The sequence below is a fragment of the Corella eumyota genome, chromosome 4 (genome assembly GCF_963082875.1).
Source record: "Corella eumyota chromosome 4, kaCorEumy4.1, whole genome shotgun sequence".
In the NCBI taxonomy this organism is placed as follows: Eukaryota; Metazoa; Chordata; class Ascidiacea; order Phlebobranchia; family Corellidae; genus Corella; species Corella eumyota.
In genome coordinates, this window is record NC_137493.1 from 16,840,767 (window position 1) to 16,858,999 (window position 18,233).

At 31.9% G+C, this 18,233-nt stretch overlaps 1 protein-coding gene across 2 annotated transcripts; it reads right to left on the bottom strand.

Moving 5' to 3' along the window:
- Positions 1-3,626: 3,626 nt before the first annotated feature.
- On the bottom strand, positions 3,627-7,516 carry LOC145750543 (uncharacterized). 2 transcript variants are annotated; one of them, XM_082566602.1, is made up of 6 exons: positions 7,156-7,516; positions 6,811-6,954; positions 5,941-6,068; positions 5,376-5,515; positions 5,240-5,287; positions 3,627-5,073 (listed from the first exon to the last, which is right to left on the bottom strand). In XM_082566602.1, exons 1-6 carry the CDS (start codon positions 7,336-7,338, stop codon positions 4,256-4,258), a joined length of 1,461 nt encoding a protein of 486 aa, XP_082422728.1. In that variant the 5' UTR covers positions 7,339-7,516; the 3' UTR covers positions 3,627-4,255. The 2 variants fall into 2 exon arrangements, with proteins under 2 accessions (XP_082422728.1, XP_082422729.1); XM_082566603.1 differs by lacking the exon at positions 5,240-5,287.
- Positions 7,517-18,233: the final 10,717 nt, after the last annotated feature.

The window sequence follows — 18,233 nt, forward strand, 5'->3', positions numbered from 1 at the left end:
ACCATTTACTTTTAAAACGTGACACCAACAATATTTACCTTCTGCTTTAAATAGTTTGACTAAATCTTGTTCATCCCTCATAAGGTCTAAAAAATATTTATTTGTTATTTAACAGAAAACTTACTCATTGTTAACATATTGCCATAAGCCTAACCTTTATGTTTGTCCAATTCTGAAAACTTTTGTTTTGTCAGTTTGGCTCGTTTAGGTGGAGGCGGTCCGCTAGATGGCGCACTAGTCCCAGTTTCACTGATCATGGTTATTTGGTCATCCTTAAACAGACTTGGTGCCATGCTCACATAACCACTTGATACACTTTGCTGGTCATCTAGATAAGAGAACATTTTTCGTTGTCGTAAGATCTGGCGTTGTACACTTTCAACTTCTGTAAGACTGGAAGGCATCTTTTGTTTTACACACTTTACAAAAACAAACTTAAATTTGCTTACCGATTTTCTTGGGTGCTCTGATCTGTAGAAAAATAAACATAAAATTTATTAAGAAAACGTACATCATATTATTTAAGCAGTAATTTTTCATACTGATCATATAAATATAGAGTATTAGTAAAAAGCTTTAAATTAACAATGTTACAGTCAACTTAACTGACCTCTTCTAGAATGCGTTCAATTCTTGCGTCTCCCTCTTTTTTCATTTCTTCGTAACTTTCGTCGGTTTCCATTAACTCAAAATTTTTCAAGGAAATCGAATCGAACCTACCTAAGTCATATTCTTCAGGATATGTGGCAAGAAAGTCGTTCAATCGGTTCAGCATTGCATTGGAACTGTAATCACGAATCAACTTGTCTGATTCCTCTTCATTTTCGGCGATGATTTGAATTGAAAGAGATCCTTGTCCTATTCGGTTTGCAAATGCCTTAACAGCTTTCGTGCCAAATATTGCTGAAATTACACCGATTAAAAGCCCCGCTTTGTCTGGAACTGTTAGCATAACATATCCTCCTACACCTACTCCAACTGAGACAGCTACACATGCTGTACCGGTCACCAACACAGCCAATTTCTTCGCAGTTTCTCCTTTTAAGTTAAATTCAAGAAATGGAATTGTACTTTTGAAATCAGCATAATCCTCCTGTTGCATCTTGGAAACTGCACTGGCTGATGTGCTAGACTGCTGTGTTTGTTCACTGGACTTGGCTGTAGTTGGAGTTTCTTCAGTAGTTTGCTGTGTTTGGCCAGACTGTGTGGTAGTTGAAGTCCCTTCAGTAGATCGCTGTGTTTGGCCAGACTGTGTGGTAGTTGAAGTCCCTTCAGTAGATCGCTGTGTTTGGCTAGACTGTGTGGTAGTTAAAATTTCTGCAGTAGAATGTTGTGTTGCAAAGCTTGTAGTAGTTTGACTTTGGTGTTGTGTACTTTGTAAAGCAGTAGTTAGAGTTCTACGAGTTGAGAGAACGTTTGTTGCCGTGGGTGTAGACGCTAAAGCAACTTCAGAGTTTTGTGACGTTTTATTAGAATCACGTGATGAACTTTCTTTGCTGGAATCGTTTAATAATGTTCAAAATAGAAATTAACTTAAACTTTCTAAAAAACATGAATTGAAATATAAGTTTATTTTGTAAAACAGTTATATATATAACTTAACTTAATTTACTTAGTATTTTTTGTCTAAATATTTAAGACATGGGGCTCAGGGTCATACAACCTGGTTTTATATAAACGTTTATGTTGTTGTAAGATTATGTTTTAAATTTCATCATAAGTTGTGTAGTCAGTCGGCAATCTTACTTTTAAACTTTGTTTATCTGTTATCAGTTTAGTAGATTATAACACTACAATCAAATTACACAACGTTTAGAAATATTTTTAAAAGCGAATTTACTTTAAAAAGTTTTAAGTGTTGTCATAAATAAACTAAGTAGAATTAGGTTTTATCTGTATTGCTATATCTTAAAGTAAAATTATTTCTTTTTAGCTGTCAAGAGACTTGCAAGCAGGCGGTTTTAGTTACATACTAAAAATATACAAAACACCCAAGTTTTGCTAAAAAATAAAATTATAACTAGTTTACTAAAACATTTGATATTCTGACCTCTATTTTTTTACTTGATTCTCTGCACTTTGTATATAAGTTTGCCTGATTAAAATAATGCCGCCTTGCTTTATTGTAAATGGTAACCTTTAACTTTTGGTATTCATAAAACGATTTACGCCAAAGTTCGCAAATATTCCTGAAAGCTTTATAAGCTTAAGATCGACAATATTAAATCTTTAACCTTTATGTTTTTCTTATTAACGTTAATTTATTGCTAAGTTAACTAAACGTTTAATGATGACAGCCTAAACTGCCAGCAAATATTTACCCTAGTTGTACACCTTTCGAAGGTTTAGGCTCTATGTTAAACTACTTATAAATATTGTCAACTTTAGTTCTGTATTTAACAACTGAAAACCAAACAACTAACAGCCCAGAATCAACGTTCAGCTTTTTTGTCGTCTTAGTAAATATTTTCTTGTTTACTTTTCTTACATATCACGTTTACAAAGTTTTATATATTTTATACAATTTCCATTGGTTTGACTTTAAAAACTTTTTTATACCGAAAAGCTTATAACAAACATTTTAAGTTATTTGTGGTTGTATTGGTTTTAATTATTAAAACTTGTTTAGTAATTCAAATTTGTTTTGTAATGATTGTTTTATTTAAATCATTTATACTAACTTGTCATTAGTTAAAACGATTAATTATTTTTTATTTAAGAAATATAACAATTTTATTAATAAAATGTAAAGATAATTTTCTTTAATTTGTAAAATCGTTTGTTACATTTAACTAATCATAAATTTTTTTAAATTTTTTACAACTTAATTTATCAAGTAATAATATGGCACTTTATATTGATGAGGCTTATTCAGTATTCTAAGTTACTCTATATGTTACAAGAAGTCTTGGAGATAAACTTGGAGGCAATGATAAGGTAGAAGTTGCTGTTATGTCTTTAACAATTTGTTGGTTAAGTTTTAACTTATATCCAAAAATTATTTTTATATAATATTTATTTTATTAGGCTGTGATATTTGAAAATGGGCAATTTTTGGTGTTTTAAGGCCTGTTCACACGACAAGGTAACGTTGCGTTGCGCTGCGTTGCGCTGCGTTGCGTTACGTAATTTTACGAGTTCTAGGGATTAACAAATACAAAATATCTAATAAAAGTATACCGCTTACGAAATCTTGCCTAAATTCCGCGTCGGCTACAAAACTTTACGTAACTTACGCAAACTTTCGTATGTGTAAACGACTCTGTTCATTTTAAATGGTTGTGCAATCTTACATTACGTTACGTTGCGTACGCCGTGTAAACGGGCCTTTAGGCTTGTTTTTTTAACAATTTAATGTCAAAGATTTTTCAATTTCTCAGTAATAAACAAATATGGCTGATAAACCAGTTTATTGCAGAAGGATAAAAAGTCGTTAAATTTAAGATATTAACTTTACATTTTTTTATTCAGTTTATCAAATTTAATCACTTTTATTAGGTTTACATAGCAAACATAGTAATCGTTCGTACAAGTTGTAATACGGAACCATTCTTCACTCGCTACATTATATTCAGTTTTACTACTTTACAATACAACTAGGAACACACAAATTACAAAGTAGCCACGTGGTAATAACTTTCAACTAATCGACATACAATACATAATGGGCTAAATGCATTTAACAACAAATTAGCTTACTATACAATCAAGCGAATCACGTATAATATTTTACAAATTTAATCAAGTTCATGCTTTGTTATGTAATACATTGTAAACAAAAGAAAAATCAGCAGAATAACAATAATTAGTGAAACAAACTATTTAAAAACCAAATTATTTAAAATATTCAACAATAACAAGATCGTAATATCACGTTGTGTGTACAAAAGTTCTCTCTACCCCACCTTGTGGTAAAACGTAGTCAATATTTAATATTTTAAAGTAAACAGAGAAGCGATTGTACATGTTTAATAGTCAGTTACTACGACAAACACAATAAAACAAGGTTACGAACGTGAACCGTCGTAAAAAATATTGTTTTTATCGGTTTTAAAAACTTTTATTTCGCCAAGTTGCAAATGTGAATTGGAGCCATGTATACAATGATTTCCCTTTAAACTTGACGTTAGAACGATAAAGATAAATGTTTTGCAAGCAATATGGCGGCAAAAGAAGATTAAAATGGTGAACATTGGCACAATTATAACGGGGGTTTGGTGTAAATTTTGAACTTGAATTTAGTTTTTAGTTTAATTTAGTTTTTAGATGAAGATTGAAGTTGTTCGTTGATCTCAAACAATTTAGAATTACAATCCTGGATCCACCATTTTTTTGATCTTTTGTCCACATCCTCAATCTTCTCGTAAGCTTTGATTGCTTGAAGATAATTTTCTTCTGCTTCGGAGTACTGTGATTTACTTTTATAATAATCACCAATGTTGCGTAAAAGATGGCCGTAAACTTGGTATTTATTTGCATTTGATCCAAACTCGTTATCCATCGAATTCAACCCAGTTTTGTAGGTTTGTAACGCATCATCTATTTTCATTTCGTTTTCGTTTACCACGATCGAGCGTAAACAATCAACTTTGTTGATGACGTCAAGATGTTTGTTGTTAATAACTAAAGTTTTTATTTTCTGCAAGAGTGGAGCCACGTGATCTTGAATTATATTCTTCTTGTTTTTCGTAAGTCTATTAACACACGAAATTATTCCACGTAAACATGAATCTAAAATTCCAATATTTTTGTTTGGATTTCTTTCTTCATCCATCAACATATTTACTGATACTCCATTAAACAAAATTCCTTCCAGATATTTCTCTTTATTATAAAAGGTATGAGCAAATGAGTTAATTTGTCTTGCATCCAATTGAGTGTGGTTTTGGATCAGTGACGTCATTTCGGTAATGATTTCCATAGCGGTATCGAATCTGTCCGTCATTAAACTTGAGACATAGAGCTTGGTGAGTTTAGGAATGTAATTGATGTTTGCTCCGAATTTGTGCAGGGTTTTTAGTTCCAAAAATGACTTGTCATATTCACCCTTGGTCCAGTGGTTCATTGACTTTTCTGTTAATATTTTAACATGTGAAATATTATCAGTAACATAACTGTTCTAAAGTTTCAGATTTAAATTCAGCTTATTACAAAAATGAATTAAAGTTAACTGATTTCTAATGTTTTATTCGTTTATTGTTTAAAAATAAGTTAAATTTAACATTATTTTATTTATTACTTTCTAAGTCAAATAGAGTTTGCAAATTAACTTGCTGAAGATTTTGATCTAAAATAAAATAAAAAATTAACAAAAAAACTGACCGGTGGTGGGCGCTACAGAGTAGGCATTGAACTTTCTCTTTAATATTGTTTACCTTTTAAACGTGACTGTGTTGTTGGTTTTGGGCTGGTCATGTGACCTGATACGCTTGATAGATCAGACACGGTTGATTGCGCACTGGATAAAGTTCCTACCCCGCTGGACACGCTTGATTGATCATCCTTATACAGAAAACTTTTCGGATAAAATCGTTTTTCAAATTCTTTAGAAATTTGTTTTATTCAGAAAATTGTTTAAATTTTATTAAAATTTTTTAAATATTTTGTTCTCTTAGCCACATTTAATTTTTTTTTAATAACAATAATTAGATAGCTAAACTATTTAAATTTTACACTAGTTAAATATATTAAGTTTTGTGGTCTTTAGTTTAATTCCTACTGTTGGTTTACTGGATTTATTTTAAATTTTTATTCACCTAAAATTATTTTTTTATGGTTTTAGGGCCCGTGTTCGATTCCCGCTAATTAACATTTATTATGTTTTTTTTTTTTAAAACCAATAATTAGATATCTAAAACTATTTAAATTTTACACTAGTTAAATATATTAAGTTTTGTGGTTCATAAAATGAAAGTAAAAAGAAATATTTAATGAAAATACTTTTTTCGAAGCTCTCCCATTAGTCCAAGCTTCCTATATTCATATTCGATCGTACTTAGTTCGATCATCATAAACTTATCGTTGCCCATGATCGTATGAGGAATGTAGTCCATCATTTTGCCGAGCATCTAAAATATTAACAATAATTAGTTAGACTTAAAATTAATCAGCATTATAATGATTAGACGAGACCGCCAGGTTGATAATATACCAAAAAATTAGTAGAATTTCTTTGGCTTAGCAAGGTAGTAAGAATTGTCAATTTTTTTTTTGTATACATCTTTATTCTCGATGTGGGAAAGTCTGTGCGAACTAAACATAGAGTAACATAAGTTACTCCGAACCAGTCTCGAGTTGCCTGTGGTAGTTTGGGATATTATAGATTGTAATTGCCCGATAATTATACTGCAGATTAAGTTCTGGCTCAGCAGGAGTTTATATCGTTTATAACGCCTTACAAGGGCGCCACAGCATGAGATCATTGGGAATCAAACCCAGGACCTTGTGTATGATAAAAGAGTGTTCTGACCACTACACCACACTGCCGGCAATCCTCGGTGATGGACGACCGACTTAAGAGCCTAAACGTTAAGTAACATTTCTTACCCCGACCCTGTCTTAATTAGTCACTAAAGCATGTAAATAATCACTTTTTTATTTTTTTGGGGTTTTTCGCGCATTGATAAAAGTAAATAATAAATACGATATACAATTAGTATTACAACAATGCGACGGTAAAAAATGACAAAATCAATTTATTGATTTAAAACATGCCAAAAGTATTAATGTTTACACAAAGATTTTAAGTATGTTATGGCATGGTCACCAAACCCACTTAAAAGATGATTTATAAAAGTAAATTTTTGCTACCTTTTGTACATTTGCTGATCCTGGCGAGGTTACAGGTCTGACTGGGTTGGATTTTAAATTTGAAACTGAATTCACCATTCCAGCTATCAGTTTTTTTGGGTCATTTTCGTATAAACCAATACTCACATTTTGACCGAGATAGCTCTGTAAATAGATAAAATTTCAGCTCGATTAATGTTTTATAAATTAGAAATATCTATACGTCTATTAACCTCCATTATGTACATTTATATATAAATTCACAATATCCTATTTTTGTACAACTTAATACTGGTTCAAGTTGTAGCACTTTTGCTACAGGATACGAGTTTTTACAGCAAAAAGAAATAGCATAACATCACTTACATCGACATAATCGGTTAGGAAATCAGTGTGCTTTTCTTCTGGCCAAGTAGACGAAAAAGTCGGTTCACTCGAAACAAAATATTCTAATATTAACCTCAACATTTCACTTCGATCTTCTGTAGTTAGACTTCTGTACTTAAATTTTCGGCCGTCTTTTGCTGTTATTTCGTTATTCTCCATCATAAAAAATATGGGTGTTTTATCAGAATACTTAAAATTTTCCTTTTTTACAATTATTTTTTAAGTACATTTTTAGTAGGGTATTTCAAATTTTCCTTTTAGATATTTTTAAATATTATATTATCTTAAACTATATTGTTACTAAATATGTCTTAAAATAGTTAAAGAAATAACAAATATATACATGGTTAACCAGATTATAACATTTTATGCTTATGAAAGCAAAAAAAATTTTTACAAGTTTCTTTTAGCAAACGCTGAAACACCGAATCAATTTTACATTAGCATAATTTTCAAAATATTGCATTGCTTTATAGATGCATTTTTGTACAATAAAAACTAAAATCCTATTACCAAATAACTAAAATCTTATTAAATTTAAGTTGAAATATTTTATCATAGCATCTCAATAACGCAAAGTTTTATCAATATTTTAACTATTACACCACATTTAAAAATATCATATTCCGATGCACTAATTATAACCGCCGGCTAGCTTTTAAAGTTGTAAAGTTTTGAAATATTTTGCACATGTTTTTAAGTTTTTTGGTTGAGCGGTTTTTGCTGATCATGCGTTTTTACTTTTACCTTACCAACATTGTATTTGTTCAATCGTAATGGGGTGGGCATGTCGTTAATAACTTACTAATAAAACTTTAAACGCACCCTGAACGTATGCCGCTTGTTGTCAGTAGATATTAATAAGTTAATGAAATTAAAGGCATACAAAATTTCGTAAAACAGAGCGATTTGACTTAATAAAACGATTGAAATTTTACAATATAGTTATATACGCTTATTTATACTTCTTTACAAAGTGATACAACCAATAAATTTGTTGTTTATTTAAAAACACGACGAATATTCTTGTTCTATTTCTATTAAAGGGATAAAAAAATGTGATATTTAAATATAGGGTACTTCAAAATGCATTAAATGTAGTTATACTTACAGTTATTGGGTTACTGTGTATTTTACCTATTGAGAGGTGGAACGTTAATTTCATATTTTAAAGTGAAACGGAACTCGTTGGATTATATTTTGATATTTTTTTAAATTAATTTGACATTTTATTTTACACTAAGTCAAGAGTTTTGGATTTATAAAATTTTTTTTAAGTATTATATTTTGTATCATGTAAAACAAACAATTTGACAAAACTAAAAGTTTAAAGCAAGTTGCAAGTTGTTTAAAAGTCACCTTAAACCTACACTTTCTATTTCAATTTTGATAAAATCAGATCATTCTTCACTCGCTACATTTTATTTGCTTAACTACTTTACAATACAGCTAGGATCATATAAATTACAAAGTGGCCACATGGTAATAATTTACAACTAATCAAGTTACAATACAGCTAGGATCACAAAAATTACTAAGTAGCCATGTAGTAATAATTTACAACTAATCAAGTTACAATACAGCTAGGATCACATAAATTACAAAGTGGCCACATAGTAATAATTTACAACTAATCAAGTTACAATACAGCTAGGATCACATAAATTACAAAGTGGCCACGTAGTAATAATTTCTAACTAATCAAGTTACAATACAGCTAGGATCACATAAATTACAAAGTGGCCACATGGTAATAATTTACAACTAATCAAGTTACAATACAGCTAGGATCACATAAATTACAAAGTGGCCACATGGTAATAATTTACAACTAATCAAGTTACAATACAGCTAGGATCACACAAATTACAAAGTGGCAACATGGTAATAATTTACAACTAATCAAGTTACAATACAGCTAGGATCACATAAATTACAAAGTGGCCATGTGGTAATAATTTACAACTAATCGAGTTACAATACAGCTAGGATCACATAAATTACAAAGTGGCCACGTGGTAATAATTTACAACTAATCAAGTTACAATACAGCTAGGATCACATAAATTACAAAGTGGCCACATGGTAATAATTTACAACTAAGCAAGTTTACAATACAGCTAGGATCATACAAATTACAAAGTGGCCACATGGTAATAATTTACAACTAAGCAAGTTTACAATACAGCTAGGATCATACAAATTACAAAGTGGCCACATGGTAATAATTTACAACTAATCAAGTTACAATACAGCTAGGATCACACAAATTACAAAGTGGCCACATGGTAATAATTTACAACTAATCAAGTTACAATACAGCTAGGATCACACAAATTACAAAGTGGCCACATGGTAATAATTTACAACTAATCAAGTTACAATACAGCTAGGATCACATAAATTACAAGGTGGCCACGTGGTAATAATTTAGATCTAATCAAGTTACAATCATAGGTGGGCACAGTTAATCGAAAAGCAACTTCGTTAAATGGTTATTCGTTACACATAACAGTAACTTCGCTAACGTTTTTTCGTTAAATTAAACCAAATGTAACGGAAGTTATCGTTGAACGTTAACGTTAAAATTTAATTAAAACAAACAAAGAAATTACCTTTTTTATAAAAAAAATAGTTTTTTTTTTAATCGATGTTTTAACTAGACGAAAATGGTTTAGAAGAAGTTTTTAAAACTGGCATAGGCCTAATGCCCAAATAACAGTGGCCGGATAGTAATTACTTACATCGTTTAAAAATTGCAACGTTTAAACCCGATAAACGGTGATATTAAACATATATATTCCTTATATTACCATGGATTTACTTGTAAAACATTGAGTTAACGGGCTTAATTTAACGGAAGTACAATTTAACGAAAGTTAACAGGTCCGATAACGATTTTTAAAATTAACTTAAAAGTTAACTTTTAACAAAAAATTCAACTTTGTTATTTAACGTTTAACGCATTAACGATTTGGTGCCCACCTTTGGTTACAATACAGCTAGGATCATATAAATTACAAAGTGGCCGTTAGTAATTAAGACAATTTGGTTAAATACATTTATATACTAACTACTAATGGTTGATAAATCATGCACAGAAATTAAAGAAAACGCCAAACACAGGATTACAATTTTGTTCCTAAACAAGAGTTTATATCTTAAACCTGTATAGGAACCAATATTGGTACAACATGTTAATGTTTAACCAGTATTAAGTGGGTAGCGTTAAAACAAATACAACGCTCAATATGATGTCATAGAAAACTCAGAATGGTGATTGTTAGAACAATGGTTAGCACAACTTAAATGGGGTTCGGTGTTAACTTTAAACTTGAATTTAGTTTACTTCTTAAATGAAAATTGAAGTCGTTCGTTGATCTCAGACAACTCAGAATTACAAAAACTAATCAACCGTTTTCTTTTTTCGTCGTCCACATCCTCAGTTTTTTCGTAAGCTTTGATTGCTTGAAGATAATTTTCTTCTGCTTCCGAGTATTGTGATTTAATTTTATAATAGTTACCAATGTCGCGTAAAAGATGGCCGTAAATTTCGTGTTTGTTCGCATTTGATTCAAACTCGTTATCCATCAAATTCAACCCAGTTTCGTAGGTTTGTAGCGCATCATCGATTTCCACTAAGTTTTCGTTAAACCCGATCGAATGTAAACAATCAGCTTTGTTGATGACGTTAAGATGTTTGTTGTTAATAACTAAAGTTTTTATTTTCTGCATGAGTGGAGCCACGTGACGTTGAATTATATTCTTCTTGTTTTCCTTTTCCTTAAGTTTATCACCACACAAACTTATTCCAAATAAACTTGAACCTAAAATTCGAACAATTTCGTTCGGATTCCCTTCTTCATCCATCAACATATTTGCTGATACTCCACTAAACAAAATTCCTTCCAGATATTTCTCTTTATCATAGAGAGTATTAGCGAATGATTTAATTTGTTCTGCGTCCAATTGAGTGTGGTTTTGAATCAGTGACATCATTTCGGTAATGATTTCCATAGCGGTGTCGAATCTGTCCGTCATTAAACTTGAGACATAGAGCTTGGTGAGTTTAGGAATGTAATTGATGTTTGCTCCGAATTTGTGCAGGGTTTTAAGCTCCAAAAATAATTTATCAAAATTTGTATTTTTTCTTATATTTCCTGTTTTTTCTATAAAATTTATAGTTAAAAAATTAGAATTTTTATAAAAAAATAAGTAAAAAAAATTATAGTTTTACGAAAACATAATTTATAATTATTTTAGTTTATTGTTACCAATTTCATGTAATTTTTGTTTTAATTAAAAAAAAATTTTATATTCAGTATTTTTAGGTCTATTTTAAAACGTAATAACACAAAATTTATAAAACCAACTGACACAAATTTCGTTGTTTTATTTCTTAAATTGGGTTATGTTAGCTTTCTTGTATTTTCCTTGTTTCTTTTATTTTAATTGGGGACTTATGACTTATAAATGGGAGTATGAATTATGTTTTGGTTAAGTTAATATGACGTTTTTATCCTCTTTCATTCACCAAAGTATCAGGCTCTTACTAGTATAGTTGGCTGCGTTATTATCACATTTTTTGAACCTAGTATTATGTTCTTTGTGGTTGGTTGATGTTTTAACTATTAGGTTGGTTTTACTTTAAAGTATATTGTTAATATCGGTTATTAATATTTTGTTTTAATTCTATTTGAATAAGGTATTCGTTCATGTTCATTTTCAACGTAAAAAAATTTAAGCGATAAGGTTTTCTGGTAGTAATCTAGAACATTTAAATTAACAAAAGATCCCACCATTTACCTTTAAACGTGACATCTGGGGGCTCGTCCGGGAGATATTGTTGTTTACTTTTTTTACGAAAACTCAGAAAAGAGAACAGTCTTGTAAAGTTATTACGAAATGAGTGAATCGGACAATCTGGTTGAAGCTGGAAAGCCATTTGGCCTTGAGGGCGAAACGTTAAAGGAATATGTCGGACAACAGCAACAGCAAGCTGTTGAACGGGAGGAAAGGGTCCGTGAAATAAAGGTGGCAAAAGAAGCTGTGATTATTAGCTAAAGACGAAAGCATTTGAGCTAGAGTTGGCGCAGGCGACCGCAAGTAGCTTCGGCGGGAAAGAATCCGGCGCAAGAACTCCAAAGTTACTATCGTTTAAGGACGGTGTCGGTAAAGATGAGCTGGATAGGTATTTGTTAAAATTTAAATAATTGACAACAAGCAGCGACTGGAAAAAGGAAAATTGGGCGTTATCATTGAGTGCGTTGTTGACAGGGAAGAGCACTGGATGTGTATTCACGGTTAGCCGATAAAGACCCCGTGAATTATGATCGGCTGAAGAGTGTTCTTTTAAAACGATACGACTTGACCGAAGATGGTTACGGAAAAAAGTTCCAACATGTAAAGCCCGAAACTAATGGGAGTTCGGAGCAGTTCATAGTGCGTTTGCAAAACTATTTGCAAAAATGGGTGGAAACTTCTTATACGGAAAAAAAAAAACTTTGGGAACTCAGTTTGTGTCAGAATGCATGGAAGAAGTCGAGCGTCTTTCAAAAATTCGCCACTTATAGTGCCCCTTACCACCCCATGTGTAATGGACTAGTAGATAGATTTAATGGTACGTTAAAATCTATGCTGAAGCGACTTTGTTGTGAAAAGCAAAACCACTGGCATTGTTATATCAACGCGTTATTGTTTGCCTATCGAGAGGTGCCGCAAGAGTCGACTGGATTTTCACCATTCAAGCTGCTGTATGGAAGAACGGTGCGGGGACGAATACACATCTTAAAGGAGATGTGGACCAACACTGTTTCAGAGCAAGAAGTGAAAAACAGTTATTTGTACGTGATGGAAACGAATCGACAATACTTTGAAAATAGCGAGGGAGGCTATGGAGAATGCGCAGGCGTGCTTCAAAAATTATTTTGGTCGCAAAACGAAACGACGAGTATTCGAGAATAACGATCTGGTTCTTGTGTTGTTACCGACTGACAATGATAAACTATTGATGCATTGGAAGGGTTTATTTCAAGTTACCCAAAAAGTTGGAGCAAACGATTATAAACTTCATATTAATAGGAAAATAAAGTTGTTTCATGTAAATTTGCTTAGGAAATATTCAAGCAGGGAAGATGCTTTTAAAGGAAACGATTGGCAGCAAAAAGGCCGTGGTTAATTTAGCCGTCATCGGGGGACAAAACGATTTAGAAGAGCAGAATGTAGACGACGAACAGTTACTTGAATTAAGAGCACCAAAGTGTGTAGAAACGGTTGACGATTTAACGTTCGGTGAGCAGCTTACGTCGTCACAGCAAGAAACCGAGTTTGAAGTGACAAGAAATTTAGTAACGTTTTTACCCATGTGCCAGGTACGATGAACTGTGTAAAGCACAAAATAAATTTGACATCAATGTTCCGATCCGGTCTAAACCTTATCCGGTATCATATGGGATACGAGGTGAATTAAAGAACGAAATCGACGAAATGCTTAAGATGGGTGTAATTAAAAGATCCAAATCGCCATTTGCTTCGCCGGTGGTAATTGTAAAAAAAAGACGGTACAAATCGAATTTGTGACTGACTGTGTTTAATCCTGAACGTATGGTGACAGCAAAGAAAATATTTCGTAAATTATCGGGAGATGTATATTTCACGAAATTGGACTTAACTAAGGGTTACTGGCAGGTGCAGGCGCACAAAAATGACGTTTACAAAACAGCGTTTGTTACGCCTGATGGCGCCTATGAATTTCTTAAAATGTCATTTGGGATGGTAAATTCGGGAGCAAACTTTGTTCGAGGTATGAGACAACTGTTAATCGGATTGGTAAACGTAGTTACATTGTCGACTTAATCGTCCACACAGAAACTTTGGAAGAACACGTTAAGGCGTTAGAGCAACTATTTTAGCGATTGCGTCAAGGCAACGTAACGGCGGAACCGTCAAAGTGCGTTATTGGGGCTAATAGCATCGAGTTGGGGCACAGTATCCAGACAGTATTTTTTGGACTCCAGGAAGAAAAAGTTTGCAAGGTGAAAGAAGCGGAACGGCCAGCGACAACAAAGAATGTGCGGGGATTTTTGGGACTGACTGGTTACTACCGTAATTTTATACCGAATTTCGCGGCAATAGTCGCACCGTTAACCGAGTTGACAAAAAAGATCAACCAAATATTGTGGAGTGGAAAAAACTGCAAAATTTGGCGTTTAACTTCCTAAAGCAAAGTTTAATGTGTAAGCCGATACTAAGACTACCTGACATTACAAAACCGTTCGTATTGCGTACTGACGCGTCCAACGTAGGTGTCGGTGCGGTTTACTTCAAGTTCATGATTAGTTTAACATTTTCCACGATTGAACGAGAATGTTTGGCCGTGATTTGGGTTATTAAAAGTTTAAAAATTATTTGTATGGGGTAGAATTTACCCTCCAGTTGGACCACCAGCCCTTGGTTCATATAGAACATTCTAAATTTATAAATGACCGTGTTGTGCGATGGCCAATGTTTTACAAAATTATCGTATTAAGTACGAGTATATAAAGGGTTCTGCTAATGTTGGGGCGGATTACATAAGTCGAATTTATTAATTGTATTGTTGTGTTTATACTAATTTGTGTTGTTTTTTCGGAATTAACTTGTGTAAATTTCTTTAAATGGGGAAATCATGACACAAATTTTGTAGTTTTATTTCTTAAATTGGGTTATGTTAGCTTATTTGTATTTTCCTTTTTTTTATTATAATTGGAGACTTATGACTCATAAATGGGAGTATGAATTATGTTTTGGTTAAGTTAATATGACGTTTTTATCCTCTTTCATTCACCAAAGTATAAGGCTCTTTCTAGTATAGTTGGTTTCGTTATTATCACATTTTTTGAACTTAGTATTATGTTCTTTGTGGTTGGTTGATGTTTTAACTATTAGGTTGGTTTTACTTTATAGTATATTGTTAATATCGGTTATTAATATTTTGTTTTAATTCTATTTGAATAAGGTATTCGTTCATGTTCATTTTCAACGTAAAAAAATATAAGCGATAAGGTTTTCTGGTAGGGATCTAGAACATTTAAATTAACAAAAGATCCTACCATTTACTTTTAAAACGTGACACCAACAATATTTACCTTCTGCTTTAAATAGTTTGACTAAATCTTGTTCATCCCTCATAAGGTCTAAAAAATATTTATTTGTTATTTAACAGAAAACTTACTCATTGTTAACATATTGCCATAAGCCTAACCTTTATGTTTGTCCAATTCTGAAAACTTTTGTTTTGTCAGTTTGGCTCGTTTAGGTGGAGGCGGTTCGCTAGATGGCGCACTAGTCCCAGTTTCACTGATCATGGTTATTTGGTCATCCTTAAACAGACTTGGTGCCATGCTCACATAACCACTTGATACACTTTGCTGGTCATCTAGATAAGAGAACATTTTTCGTTGTCGTAAGATCTGGCGTTGTACACTATCAACTTCTGTAAGACGGGAAGGCATCTTTTGTTTTACACACTTTACAAAAACAAACTTAAATTTGCTTACCGATTTTCTTGGGTGCTCTGATCTGTAGAAAAATAAACATAAAATTTATTAAGAAAACGTACATCATATTATTTAAGCAGTAATTTTTCATACTGATCATATAAATATAGAGTATTAGTAAAAAGCTTTAAATTAACAATGTTACAGTCAACTTAACTGACCTCTTCTAGAATGCGTTCAATTCTTGCGTCTCCATCTTTTTTCATGTTTTCGTAACTTTCGTCGGTTTCCATTAACTCAAAATTTTTCAAGGAAATCAAATCGAACCTACCTAAGTCATATTCTTCAGGATATGTGGCAAGAAAGTCGTTCAATCGGTTCAGCATTGCATTGGAACTGTAATCACGAATCAACTTGTCTGATTCCTCTTCATTTTCGGCGATGATTTGAATTGAAAGGGATCCTTGTCCTACTCGGTTTGCAAATGCCTTAACAGCTTTCGTGCCAAATATTGCTGAAATCACACCGATTAAAAGCCCCGCTTTGTCTGGAACCGTTAGCATAACATATCCTCCTACACCTACTCCAACTGAGACAGCTACACATGCTGTACCGGTCACCAACACAGCCAATTTCTTCGCAGTTTCTCCTTTTAAGTTAAATTCAAGAAATGGAATTGTACTTTTGAAATCAGCATAATCCTCCTGTTGCATCTTGGAAACTGCACTGGCTGATGTGCTAGACTGCTGTGTTTGTTCACTGGACTTGGCTGTAGTTGGAGTTTCTTCAGTAGTTTGCTGTGTTTGGCCAGACTGTGTGGTAGTTGAAGTCCCTTCAGTAGATCGCTGTGTTTGGCCAGACTGTGTGGTAGTTGAAGTCCCTTCAGTAGATCGTTGTGTTTGGCTAGACTGTGTGGTAGTTAAAATTTCTGCAGTAGAATGTTGTGTTGCAAAGCTTGTAGTAGTTTGACTTTGGTGTTGTGTACTTTGTAAAGCAGTAGTTAGAGTTCTACGAGTTGAGAGAACGTTTGTTGCCGTGGGTGTAGACGCTAAAGCAACTTCAGAGTTTTGTGACGTTTTATTAGAATCACGTGATGAACTTTCTTTGCTGGAATCGTTTAATAATGTTCAAAATAGAAATTAACTTAAACTTTCTAAAAAACATGAATTGAAATATAAGTTTATTTTGTAAAACAGTTATATATATAATTTAATTTAATTTACTTAATATTTTTTGGCTAATTTAGACATGGGGCTCAGGGTCATACAACCTGGTTTTATATAAACGTTTATGTTGTTGTAAGATTATGTTTTAAATTTCATCATAAGTTGTGTAGTCAGTCGGCAAACTTACTTTTAAACTTTGTTTTTCTGTTATCAGTTTAGTAGATTATAACACTACAATCAAATTACACAACGTTTAGAAATATTTTTAAAAGCGAATTTACTTTAAACAGTTTTAAGTGTTGTCATAAATAAACTAAGTAGAATTAGGTTTTATCTGTATTGCTATATCGTAAACTAAAATTATTTCTTTTTAGCTGTCAAGAGACTTGCAAGCAGGCGGTTTTAGTTACATACTAAAAATATACAAAACACCCAAGTTTTGCTAAAAAATAAAATTATAACTAGTTTACTAAAACATTTGATATTCTGACCTCTATTTTTTTTTACTTGATTTTCTACACTTTGTATATAAAGTTTGCCTGATTAAAATAACGCCGCCTTGCTTTATTGTAAATAGTAACCTTTAACTTTTGGTATTCATGAAACGATTTACGCCAAAGTTCGCAGATATTAATGAAAGCTTCATAAGCTTAAGATCGACAATGTTGAATCTTTAACTATTATGTTTTCCTTATTAACGTTAATTTATTGCTAAGTTAACTAAACGTTTAATGATGACAGTCTAAACTGCCAGCAAACATTTACCCTAGTTGTACACCTTTCGAAGGTTTAGGCTTTATGTTAAACCACTTACAAATATTGTCAACTTTAGTTCTGCATTTATCAACTGAAAAGCAAACAGCTAACAGCCCAGAATGAACGTTCAGCATTTTTTGTCGTCTTAGTAAAAAGTTTCTTGTTTACTTTTCTTACATATCACGTTCACAAAGTTTTATATATTTTATACAATTTCCATTGGTTTGACTTTAAAAACTTTTTTATACCGAAAAGCTTATAACAAACATTTTAAGTTATTTGTGGTTGTATTGGTTTTAATTATTAAAACTTGTTTTGTAATTTAAATTTGTTTTGTGATGATTGTTTTATTTAAATCATTCATCTTAACTTGTCGTAATTTAAACCGATTAATTATTTTTTATTTAAGAAATATAACAATTTTATTAATATATTGTAAAGGTAATTTTCTTTAATTTGTAAAATCGTTTGTTACATTTAACTAATCATAAAAATTTTTAAATTTTTTACAACTTAATTTATCAAGTAATAATGTGGCACTTTATATTGATGAGGCTTATTCAGTATTCTAAGTTACTCTATATGTTACAAAAAGTCTTGGAGATAAACTTGGAGGCAATGATAAGGTAGAAGTTGCTGTTATGTCTTTAACAATTTG

Coding starts and splice junctions, on each gene's coding strand:
- LOC145750543 (XM_082566602.1), bottom strand. CDS start 7,338: ATGATGGAGAATAACGAAATAACAGCAAAAGACGGCCGAAAATTTAAG. Junction 6,955..7,155: donor TCCTAACCGATTATGTCGAT/GTAAGTGATGTT, acceptor ATCTATTTACAG/AGCTATCTCGGTCAAAATGT. Junction 5,516..5,940: donor ATGGGAGAGCTTCGAAAAAA/GTATTTTCATTA, acceptor TTATCCGAAAAG/TTTTCTGTATAAGGATGATC.